The sequence below is a fragment of the Rhipicephalus microplus genome, chromosome X (assembly GCF_043290135.1).
Source record: "Rhipicephalus microplus isolate Deutch F79 chromosome X, USDA_Rmic, whole genome shotgun sequence".
Taxonomy (NCBI): Eukaryota; Metazoa; Arthropoda; class Arachnida; order Ixodida; family Ixodidae; genus Rhipicephalus; species Rhipicephalus microplus.
The window spans coordinates 145827093-145839682 of record NC_134710.1 but is presented as its reverse complement, the minus strand read 5'-3'; the positions used below and the strand labels follow the sequence as shown (position 1 = coordinate 145839682).

At 43.2% G+C, this 12590-nt stretch overlaps 1 protein-coding gene across 3 annotated transcripts; it reads right to left on the bottom strand.

Annotated features, from left to right (window-relative positions):
• Positions 1-3455: 3455 nt before the first annotated feature.
• On the bottom strand, positions 3456-12475 carry LOC119177006 (cytochrome c oxidase subunit 4 isoform 1, mitochondrial). Of its 3 annotated transcripts, none has more exons than XM_037428354.2 (4): positions 12338-12475; positions 6754-7028; positions 4578-4709; positions 3456-3673 (listed from the first exon to the last, which is right to left on the bottom strand). In XM_037428354.2, the coding sequence occupies exons 2-4, from the start codon at positions 7025-7027 to the stop codon at positions 3540-3542; spliced, it is 540 nt and encodes a 179-aa protein (XP_037284251.2). In that variant the 5' UTR covers position 7028; positions 12338-12475; the 3' UTR covers positions 3456-3539. The 3 variants fall into 3 exon arrangements, with proteins under 3 accessions (XP_037284251.2, XP_037284250.2, XP_075734068.1); XM_037428353.2 differs by having other exon boundaries at positions 12264-12351; XM_075877953.1 differs by having other exon boundaries at positions 12247-12338.
• Positions 12476-12590: the final 115 nt, after the last annotated feature.

Here is a 12590-nt window from a genome sequence, read left to right as displayed (position 1 = left end):
CAGTGCTCAAAATAATTGCCGGTAACTTTTTTTAGATGTCGGCCATCATACTAGTACTCACAGTCATGAAGAGTATACACGCGTGAGTCACTAAACAAAATGAGCTGTGTCCCGCAACTAGTGTCAATAGCCCCTTCCAAATCATATTACGCTTTTCCACAAGACGCCAATGCATTGCGGCGAAGGTGACTTAAGCAGCATTCAGCATGAGTTAGAACAATGGTTTTCAGCCATGGATATTTAGGGGACCCTTTGTGGACTAGTGAAAGTAGTGGGGGACCCCTTGCAGCAGATGGGAGGGAGGGGGGTACGTAGGTGAATAACACAACTGGTGAAACAGGTGCCTTTTATTGCTACCAAAACATCAAATGTGCCGCATCACTTCATTTTGGACAGCTCATCGATACGTAGCACAGTCGCACTTAAGCAGAGTTGCATATATGCAGGCACATTCAACCTGTTTCGGTATTTACTTCGAGTCACAATCGAACTAAACTCCAAGAGATGTAAAAAAAAAGCGGTTGAGGGCTTCGCGGATCAAAGAAGTGGCTTCGCGGATAGGGTCCGTGGACCCCCATTTGAGAACCACTGGGTTAGAACAAGGTCAAGAAATTTTCGATTAACGCTACGCTACCTCCCCCCCCCCCCCCCCCGCTTTTTTTTTTTTTTTTTTTTTTTTCACGATGGGGTTAGGTTTAGGGCACAACTTCTCGGCTCGCTTGCAAGGCGCGTTCTACCAGATAAAATAACTGCGCGCACCCACCGTCCGGCGACTGCAGCCGGGACGACGCAACTAACGTAACTTCAAGACAGAAAAATGTTTCATGTGCCGTAGCTATGGCGACCAACGTGGTCGCTGGCGTTCGGAGCACGTCGACTCTGTTCGCGCGCGGAAAACGCGGCATGCCATAGCCACGTTTGCTGATTAGGAAGTTCGTATTCCCGCTTCACATTACCGGGAACAAAGACGTGCTTTCCCGGCACCGCACCCAAAACTTAACAAAGCACAAGCTCTAACTCTAAGAAGATTACAAACACGTACGTACATAACACCATCCAGCTTACACAGAGTCGACCCCGTCACACCACCCACATGCTCCCTTTGCAACCATCCCTATTGCAATTTCGAACACATGCTTTGGCTGTGCCCTACCCACAGCGCAGCAACCGAATACCCAAGAGGCTTGGCAGGAAGCCCTCAAAAGCAATGAATACAAGCAGCAACTACAGGCAGTCCAGAGGGCCCGAGACATCGCTACATGCCTTCGGGTGCCAGCGCCATCCTGGGCGGAGCCTCCAGGTTGAATTAAGGGTCGGAATGGCCCTTTCTCAGCCTTCTCAGGATATGTTTAAATAAGGTCCATCTCTTTCTCTCTCTCCTGCGAAGCGTTAGTGGCTACGGCTATACATTTTTTTTGTCTTTAAGTTGCGTCGTCCCGACGATACGTATCCGCTGCGGTCAGCGGACTGACAGGCGCGCGGCTGTTACTTTAGCTCGTCGATAGCGTCTCGCGAGTGCCCTGAACTAATGGAATATATCTTACACCGTGGTTTAGGGTTAGGGTTTGCTCGCTTGGTTAGATTGACGACACAACCTGCGGGTGTCCAATGTGGCCTCCATTTCTCGCTGAAACTAACACAATTAGAGAATTTTGAGGCTGACGGGGCATTCTGTCACAGCGTGGCGCAATTTTTGCAAATTTCCCGGTTTTGGCGCAGCCAGGCGCAAAAATAGTGATTTGTATCAAATCGGCGCAATTTGCGAAGCTGTTACGCCCCTGCACTTTGCTCTCCCTCACGACAAACCCAGTACACGCCTTTGCCGGCAGCTAACAGCATAGAGTTAACTATATGGCTAACATTATCATAGACATGCACGTACTGCTCATAGAATACTGCTATGTTCATCAGGAACAAATAATTACCTCAGCATGCTCTACAAGCACCATGAAGGGGAAATTTTAACGGCTACCTCGTTTTTTCTTAGAATATTAGAGCTAACAGACAACACTGCCAGAGAGTGAAAGTACCACCGCTAGTAACCATGACAATGTGCAACACACTTTTTCTGCTTGTTGGTGTCATGAAGCACACAACCTTATTACAGTCTGGCAGTTGACCAATAATCCCTTACATACTCCCTGAAAGCATTAAGTCTCCCAGAACGAGACACTCACTATGAAGAACAGAAGCAGAAATTTTAAGGGCTCGTTTTCTTTGCAAGACACATGCATAATGAATGAAAGACTACGAGCAGAGTAACACAGAGACATTGCATAGAATGGAAATGGAAGTGACATCAAATATTGACCAATTTGTAATATGCTGAACTAACAAGTGAAGAGCATACATGATGCCCAATGAAATGCTAGCATAATTATTGTGACTACGAGTGAAAGCAAACCAACACTAAAGGGCTCATGAGCCAAAAAAAAAAAAAAGATGAGCTTTGATTCATGTGCAGATACCAAACACAGTCTTCTGCTTGAGATGATGGAAACGACAGCTAAATGGAAGCTTTCTTGGGGGGGGGGGGAGTCTATGTATGCCAAGAAGTAACATTGTTGCAAGCGGGAATAGAAGTAGTCTTGTGCCTTAGTGCAGAAACAAAGTGAGCATTCTTAAACAAACTTGTCTTTTATAGTCAATGAGGGTGGCGATTTGGGCTTGTTGGTATGGTTGCATGATGATGGATGGTAGCGCAGACAACGAACACGGACAAGAGAAGGCACATAGACATAGCGCTGTGTTGTGTCTATGTGCCTTCTCTTGTCCGTGTTCGTTGTCTGCGCTACCATCCATCATCTTGTCTTTTATAGACCACAAACTAATCACTGATACACCAATTCATCATGTTAGTCAATGCATTAGCAATAGACACCAAATGGTATGGTCGTGTCATGTGCATTTAGAATGCAATGAGTAATCAAAAGAATGACGAGAACACAAAAAAGATCCTCAAGATAGAAAACCAAAAGTAAAGGACCGTGAATTGAGCCGGAGTACATCCTGGTTAAAGGGCCAATCAAGAGGCTCCAACTTTTTTTGTACACCCCTCAAAGAAGATAGGCAATTTATAAAGTAGAATGCAGTGATCTCGTTTTCTGAATATGAAAGCGGTGCATACTACACACAGCCTCCCTTTCGAAAATGATTCCAGCGCTCCTTTCCTAAGCCTGACCAATCCTTCTTTGAAGTTTATTGAATATGACTTGATAGTTAGCCGCATCAAAGCTTTAGTGAAGTCCGATTAACTTCATTACAACACACGACTCCGAATATAAGAAATCCCTGTTACACAGATAAAGTATGTTTCGCCTTTTTCAAGCCACTCATTGCTATGTACTGTGGAGTCATCAGCACACATATGAATAATGAATGAAGACAAACATGCAGACATGGCACAACGTTTAATGTGAGCGGCATGGTATCAAAACCAAGTAGGAGACCAAGTGTGACTTGAGTGTATACTTTATTGCAGAAAGGTGAAGACCTAAAACCTACTTCTAGTGCAGCTGTGTGGTGCACTGAAGAAGTCTTCACTTCCACCTGTTGTTTTCATAGTCCCACTTCGAGGCAATGCCCTCAACAGGATTCACTCTAAGGTCAATCATCCTCTGCAGCTGAGCCTGCCTTGCTTCCAAAGAGGTGGATTCTGGCAATGGCCCATACACTGCAACAGAAGGTATATTTGCAGCTAGGAATGAACATTACCATTTTTTACAAACATAAATACAGCATATAAATGCAGCATAAGAGCATTAAAAAATATCAAAGCGGGAACATTGTTCCAGCAAGTAAGCCCCAAAATTTGCAACATGTTTTTCAGTTATATTGAAGCATTAGTTCTGCTCCCGCCCCCTTCTAAATTTTTGTTGGTGCATCTAAAACAGTGGAGATTTAAAAAGTATGCACACTGATGAAATCAACTTATCCACTTTTTTTTTTCAAAAGAGTAAGCTATGTATGACAACATTCTGAAATAAATGGCAGCTTCTCAGCATGTATATGAACGGCAGTCATAGTAAAAAGCAGCCATCATCCCACATACTGGAGTGAACGTCATTAATATGTACCTGCTGGGAGCTCGGCACTACTATAACAGTAGTACACAGTAACTTACAAGTACAAATCTGCATATATTTTTGTGCACTGCTGCCACTAACAAATAAGTACAATGTCGCAGCAAATATTGCATAAGGTGCCGACTATAAAGTCTTTTCTTTTTGCCAAGTGCAGAAAAGATTATGGCTCACTCGCATGGCCATCACATAGTGCACAGTGAAAACAAGGATTCCACATATTCTTTGCCATCAGTTACCAGATCCACACAGCTTTATTACGAGCCAAACAAAAGGAAAATACTTGTGAGATAAAATTACAACAGCGAGCCCAGATGCTTGAGGAGAAAACAATGCTTAAGTGTAAACAACCATGACAGGAACACAAAAGACTAAGGCACGAGAAGAATGCCTAGCACTTGCTAGGCATAAACATTTTTTTCAAGTGGCACATTCATTGAACACAGAGAGATGGCACCGTAACAATGCAGCATCAACCCTCACGAGGTTACTCACCAAACTTCTTTAGGAAAATCCAAACCCAGAGGGTCGCACCCAAAAGCAAGCACACATTCCCCACAATGGGTTTCCACTCATTTCGCGATGCATTCATTTCAGCATAGGTCTGGAAAAAGCTGTACCGGTACACTAAGAAACAAAGGAAGAGGAGAGCAGACAGTGAGCAAATCTATTAGTTTAAAATTACTTGAAGCACACACACTAACAGATTGCTACTTTTCAATGAAAAAAATATTAAGTTTTACGCACAAATTTTAATCCTTTCGATCTCCTACCCTCAAGGGCAGCTAAGTGTAGTAGCCAGTGGTTTTTCAAATTACATCAAGGACACTGTTCACTGCATTTATTATTCATGATACAGAACAATCATAACCATACATGAGGAGCAAGCAAGGAACTTGAGAAAAAAATTTGCAGAATATTATAAGGTACGAGAACTTGATAAGTAAAACTATTTGAATCACCACCTTAAAGGTGAAAAAGGCAATCGTGTTCGCATACATTAAAACTAGGCTTGAGCGAATAGTGAATTTTAGGTTTGAAGCAAAATTGAAGCAAAATTGAAGCAAACAGTGATCACTTTATCACTCGCATTCAAGCCTGCACTATAGTTTAAAAAACACTGTTTAAGGTATAACCCCACTCATGCATGTCCTTAAGCGACTCCAACAAACAGAATTTTATTTCACAGAGGATAATACGCTTTTGCTGCTTTACAGCAAGAGTTTTTGGCCACTATAAAACATTGCCTTTTGCTCAAAGGTCTACACAATGAGTTTCACTAGTGACAGTGGGATTGTGCAAAAATGTGCTACCTACCAAGCTGCTAATCAATTTTTCTCAGTTCACAGTATTACGGTGAAGACAAAATATTTGCAACGTTTTGTCATATCTACACAACTGTAGTTTGTTCTAACCCCATTATGCCCCATTCAGGTGAACATTTCTTGTCAGCAAGGGGACTGGCCGCGCATTGCGTGACAGGGAATAAGCATAGCTTGTTGCAAGCCAATCAGAACACGGGATTATGAAATAACTGTGTGAAAGGCAGGTACTATCAGCTTTAAATGAAACTTGAACATCGGCAAGCATTAGAAATGGTATAGTGAGCCTCATCGAGTCATCACAGTTGAGCAGCACTTTGGAAGCTCTGCATAGTACAAGGTGATTACTGGACCGCACGCAATATATCACTGCTAATGCTTGCTGCTGTTCACATTTCATTTGACACCAATAATACAGCCATGGCAACACTGGAATGCTACCAAAGTTGATTCAAACAGAATAAGTGTCTTTAGGCTTAGCAGCATAACACCCTGAATGCTGAGCTACCATGGAACGGTAAGCATAGAGCAGGAGTATGTCTTGGAAGGTACAAAAAGAGAGCAGAGTGTATCAGGGAACAAAGAGGTGTTAAGGACATCATGGTCAAAATCGAGAACTGGTCATGGGCAGGGCACGTAGCAAAAAGGCAGGATAACCGCTGGTCATAAAGAATCACAGACTGGATTCTAAGAAAAGGCAAGCGGGTGAGTAGAAAGCAGAAAAAAAGATGGCCAGATGAGATTAGGAAGTTTGCGGGTATAAAGTGGCAGCAGCAAGCACAAGACAGAGTTGGCTGGCGGAAAATGGGAGAGGCCTTCCTCCTGCAGCAAGCACAGTCGGGCTGACGATATCTTGGGAGAGTGGGCAGGCACAATGGACATAACACGCACTACTAGAGCTTCAATGCGCTGATTGGATATCGCCTGCTAATAGAAAGCTTCCTGGTGGGAATGCACTTTTAGGCCCAGGACACCATCAAGAACCATATAAGTGGTTTGATTTCTACTTACTGAATGGTGTCTTATTTGACGATAGCAACATGAAACATAGTCAAAACGGCAACAATTGCATATAAAAATTGAGCAAGTACACCAGTGATACAAATGATGGCATCGCAGCCTGTTCAAAAACACTGCACAGACACAACAATAGAAATTGGCCCCATACCCCACTCTTCTTGGTAATTTCGTGCACATACGGTTATACTTCAATGCAACTGGATCAGCTTTTCTGTTCAAAACTGTGCATGGGTTTCCCCATTAAAACTTACTGCAAAGGGGATCAGTCACAAAAAAATACCTTTTGCACAGCCTACACTCAAATGGGACTCTGTTTATAAATGACTCACAGGCTTTCTTCTCCTCCAGAGTGAGGTTTTTCCAATCCCCCTTCTCCTTCTCACGCAATTTTTCAATATCTGGAGTGGGTTCCTTGTAGCGGATGGCTGGCATAGGGAAGTCGGGGTTGTCAATGTAGCTGTACTCGCCATTCATACCAAAGCCAACCACTTCTCGCTTGCCAATAAGGGCACGGCCATGGTATGCAGCTGCTGGTTGAGCCCGTGCTGCTAAGGGTGCCAACTTGACTGCACGCTCGCTGATCTGCAGCAGTCGGTTTGCCATGCTGAAAGCAAATTGCACATTGATCTGTTAATCTCTAAGACCCTGTATCACTAAAGCCAGCAAGAAGTCACTGCATGCCTAAAACCTGCAACAGCATAAATCAGGATTCTCAGGAAATGAAACTTTAAGGATGCCATAGGCCCTAACATTAAAAATCTCATCATTTACCATGTCTACTTGATTATAAGTCTGTTATGGCTATAGGCGAGAGTACACTCTCGGTATCCCTCCAAATCAATCTTGCACATTAAGATGAGGTAACTTGTAGAGCTCGCAGAGAAATACCAAATAGTTAGCAATCTAAAAAACATTAACAGACGTACCATATTTACACAATTGTAAGTCACACATGTAGGACAATGCCTTTCCCCTCCCCAACAGCACACATTAGAAAGAAAAAATCCAAGTGTACTTTCTAAAGTAAATTCGTTTAGGCAGTTTCTGGACTAACTACATGTGTTCACTCATCATCACGTCAGCCCTCCTTATGAACTTCCATGCCCCAGCCCTATCGGCCTTGAACTACACATGCCACTGAATTGTCGTCAGGAGTGCCATTGCTGATTGGAATAGTGGCTCTACAAACAATGATCAACACACTCATATGAGTTGTACGTGCCATCTTTTAAGTGTCAATCATTGAAAAAACAAGTGCTTGTCTGAACAGCAATGGAACTGCTGAGTGTGAACAGTGGCTTCGCAAGAGCAGAAAAAATGTTTTTTTTCTTCAAAACAAGCACACGGAATAATTAAACTCTATGGGTAAAGCCAAAAAGCAAATCTAATATTGCAACCATGCAACAGTGCGCCCGATTTCTCGGTTGTCCCACCACAACAGGCAGGGCTAGATTTGGCACCGATTTTTAAGTCACTACCCCCAACATGTGAGGATGTCAAATTTAGATAAAATGGGTCAAGATACAATAATGTAAATCCTGTACCATGGCAAAAAAAAGTGCTGTTTTGCAAGCAGCCAAAGAAGCCCATAAATGAGGTGATTAAGCACATCTTTTAAATTGCAACCATGCTAGCGTATCCAGGCCGTTTTCATGCCATCCACCGATCAGACACTAACAGTTAAGGCACTTAGAACAAGAGAAAGCCCCAAGAAAACACCAAAATATGTAAAAGGTAGATATGAACAACTACTCACTATCAACTGTTTATTCAAAAAGCTATCCACTTATATTTACATAAAACTGTAAGCATGCACACCCCACCATAGGCGCATTAAGCAGGCGCAACACCAACAAGGTAAGGATAGCATAAGTCACCAAGCAGGTTGCAACGATTTGTGTTCAGACTGATAACAGGTTATCAAAACTTCGCTAATGCAAAAACAAAGTATTCTTTCTTGTAAAGAATGGCTCTTGTGCTAAGTAAAAAGTTGATTGATATGTGGGGTTTAACGTCCCAAAACCACTATATGATTATAAGAGACGCCGTAGTGGAGGGCTCCGGAAATTTAGACCACCTGGGGTTCTTTAACGTGCACCCAAATCTGAGCACACGGGCCTACAACATTTCCGCCTCCATCGGAAATGCAGCCGCCGCAGCCGGGATTCATTTCCGATGGAGGCGTAAATGTTGTAGGCCCGTGTGCTCAGATTTGGGTGCACGTTAAAGAACCCCAGGTGGTCTAAATTTCCGGAGCCCTCCACTACGGCGTCTCTCATAATCATATAGTGGTTTTGGGACGTTAAACCCCACATATCAATCAATCAACTTTTTGCTTAGCGCAAGAGCCATTCTTTACAAGAAAGAATACTTTGTTTTTGCATTAGCGAAGTTTTGATAACCTGTTATCAGTCTAAGCAAAAAGTGATATTCTTGCTTCCCCCTAGTCTTTGTTTTTCCGAGTCGAGGCTCACATGTGCATATTTGTCAACATGTACATATTTATCAAGCAGAGCGCCTTGCGCGAACGCTTGGCGAACTAGCACACAAGCGCAGTAGCAGCTGTAGGTGGGGCCATCGCCGCGTCATCTGCTAAAGCGCAGAGGCTCCGCGGAATCGCTTTTGTTTTGCGGTGGAGCTAACTTTGTATCTCGCGATGAGCATGCAAGATTTTCAATGCACACAGCGATATCTGCTCGTCTTATCTAGTTTTTGCTTATCATGTTTTCTTTCTTTTCTGCATGCGATCTCAGAAGTAATGAACCTGGGGCCTTGCAAGAGTAAAATCTCAAACACCCACAGGTGTTCCCACAAGTAATCTACTGAGCTGTTTGGGGCTAACCAGAACATTCCCGTGACAGACACAATTGTTTTCATCTGCTGAAAGCTTGCGAAATAAAGTCAGTAACGAAGTATGTAAGTTTGAATATGCTGCAAACTGAAGGCATAAAGAAAATTTTCTGCACTGTGCTCAAATATTGAGCGAAGAAAGATCAAAAGCGATGCGGGGGCCATGGGTTGCGTAGCAATAGAGAGAGAGTCAATTCAGTGCCGGCGGACAGAAGTTAAAATTTGACAGTGGTGTTTCTTAGATGCACTGATTGCTGAAAGCTCTATTTCAACCTTTTTTAATATGCCTGCAAGAATAGTATGAAGAAGCGCGGTTAAAAAACAGTAAAAATTAGGGCGGCGTGTTGGTGACTTATATAGGCTAGTCTATGATAGCACCGGTGCTGGTAACAGCCAAATGATATGCCACTACTTTGAAATGGGCAAACTGCCTCATCCTTTTTGTTTTTAAGTGGCTAACCATTGGAAACTTCCCATATTTAAAGCTGTTATGCAAGACTAACACCTTTAAGCTGATAAAAAACAATTGCATGAGCATCGGGAACGTTCTGGCGACTGGGTACAAAGAAACTAAGCAGTGGCTAACCGGGCCCGTATACTACTTCCCCCTTCGAAGAAATTTCTTTTTTTCTTGACATACAATAGTACAAAATGACCATTTGCCTGCTCGGCCCCCTCTTCGGATCAAGGTAGTGACCTTTCCCTCCCCAGAAAAAACTTCTGCCCATGCCCCTGCAGATAGATATGCTTAGTTGTGGGAGGTTCAGCACAGTTTAGAGATCTTATTCATGGATGGGCTAAGGTTTATTACTAGGGAAATCTGATGCCGAAAATAAAGGAAACGCGAAGCGTAAAAGTTGGCAGAACAAGGAGCGGTTGCTTCGCCTCTCGTGCAGCATGTGGCATCAGTGATTTGCATAGGCACAACAAGATTTAAGTGATCTTCAGAGCAAATCTAGCACAATTCAGTGGAGCCACCACACTTTAGCAGATGATGCAGCGAAGACCCCTCCTACAGCTGTCATTGTGCTTGCACATAAGTTCGGCAAGTGCCCACGAGAGGCACTCCACGGAGCACTGGCCGCACAGTGCAGTGTTCAATGTGGAATTAGACGCCTCTGTATATCTAAACAAAACTTTCATTTTGTGCTTTTAGCAGGAACAGCACTTCCCCACATCTCCAAAAGGCCAGCGGTGGCATCTTGTGGAGGCACAAAAAAGGAATGAATGCCACAAATTTAAGCTAGCACAGATATTTTGAAGCTTGCTGATAACGAAGATGATGAATGACATTTGCTCCTCATTAATGGTATGGCAAATGGTGCATTTCGTATCGTGCTTTGGCCTAAAGGGAATCAACTTCAATCATGATTAGCTCATTTGTGCAAGTCAGCGCAAGAAAAGAGCCAATTGTAGTTAAATTTAATCCTGACCAGACCCTTGCATAATTGATAATACATCTATATTACTGCTACAACTTGTACTGCTGCTTAGTGATCTGGATATATATCAGTTGGGGCATTAGATCAAGTAAAAAATTTGGGAAAGGGACACTGATCTAATATTCATATAAATGATAACCTTTTTTACCCTACCATAGATAAAAACAAGTAGGACTTTACTATGCCACACAATTCAGTGCAATTCAGTCTCAATTATTATATAACATTTACTTGTGTTAGGTCTGCACTTGCACCTTGGGGTGGAAAATTTTTGACAAAAAATGCTAGCACAATCAATTGACCCTGATGGAATCTGCAGTCGGTATCACACTTGGCTAGTTCAGCCAGTCGATCGCTGCTTTTCCCAAAAGCATGTACAGACAGATGCTATAATGGTACTAAACATGGTCACACCATATGCTAGGTCACACTTCAAGCATGAACAGAAACTTGTAGCTAACGACACGTCGCAGCTTCTGATAGGGCCAGTGCCCGCAGCCATGCCCTCAACTGCCCTAGAAAGGTGAAATTCCGACTGTGCATACAGCAACACTTGTTGGCATCTTCGTCCTTCACTTAAAACTCAGATGCACACAACGCAACACCTGATTGTCACTTTAGTGCCTCACAGCTCCACAACCTCCAAACTCCGAATCGCTAAATAAACATCTAAAAATCCAAACCTGCAGGGCAAAGCCAAGCATAATAACGTGACAGGCCTACTCAAAATTTCACGTATTATCCTGATTGTTATGCAAAACGTCAGTAGTAAGGTGTGAATACAATTCATCGAAGGCGCTTGGCAAGACAATCTGCGAACAAAGCAAACACGGCTCTGATCGCACATTGCAACGCATGGTAATCGAGATCAGTCAGCAGTCCACTCACGCCGCCTACCTTGCGCACGGTTTTCACCAGTAATATTTGAGGGCTTCGCGTTTATGCGGATCGTCACAGCAATGAACACAATCGATACCTACAAACGCTTTAACTAAGAGGATAAAAACAAACCTTTCAATACGCATGTCGCTACTTTACCAACGGCTCGCCTCGGAATAAGTAAAAAACGGAACCTACTACTGCACTCGAGCTTTCCCGAGTTCGTACACTTCACTTGGCATAAAAGTCGGTGTACACAAACATCGCACGTTCCCCAGCCTCAAATTAAACATAGTGACGTAAGTCCTAAATTTGTGCAATTCACACGATCCACATGACTTGAATATTTTCGTCCTGCACGAGTGCAAAAAAAAATCGATACTGGCACCTCTCGGCAGAAGTTTCCACATAGAAAAAAAGCAAGATGCCACAAAGTCAACATAATACATTACAAGACAACACGTAAAGCTAAATCTCAGATAACTAATAGGGCCCAAATGAAACATCATTAATGCAACCTGTAACATCCACCTTTTTTGACCTCCACCGCCTTCCAAAAGGTTAGGCTTAATCGCAAAAGGTGAAACCTAGCAAACGCTCCCTCAAGCGCAGTGATTGCACATTTCAAGTGATCGGCGACATTCACCACACCTTAATGGCACTGTTACCTCAGCTTAAAGGAGCTCAGCGGAATTTTTCGGAAAACCAGCCAGCAGAGAACAGCGGCGCAGATCAACCTCACCTGCAGCCGTACGAGTGAAGCCGGTAGGACACACGGAAGGAGCGGAAGTTGCGGACGCTAGCTAAGCTAGGATGGCATAGGCAAGGCAAATGGCATTAGCGCTACGCCATGACAAAGTGCTTGTAATTTCAAAATTTTTAATTTCGTTTTACTTTTTTATAATGACAATTGAACTTATGCTTAGTCAAGCAAGGTATTTTATAAGCATGTTACGTTCGAAATTGGATTTTTTTGTGGATTGCATTGCGAGCGA

Bases quoted from the DNA above. Each gene is read 5' to 3' on its own strand.
- LOC119177006 (XM_037428354.2), bottom strand. From the start codon at position 7,027: ATGGCAAACCGACTGCTGCAGATCAGCGAGCGTGCAGTCAAGTTGGCA. The intron at 4,710-6,753 runs GTGAGTCATTTA...TTTGTTTCTTAG, and splicing joins TCTGGAGGAGAAGAAAGCCT to TGTACCGGTACAGCTTTTTC. The intron at 3,674-4,577 runs GTGAGTAACCTC...CTTCTGTTGCAG, and splicing joins GATTTTCCTAAAGAAGTTTG to TGTATGGGCCATTGCCAGAA.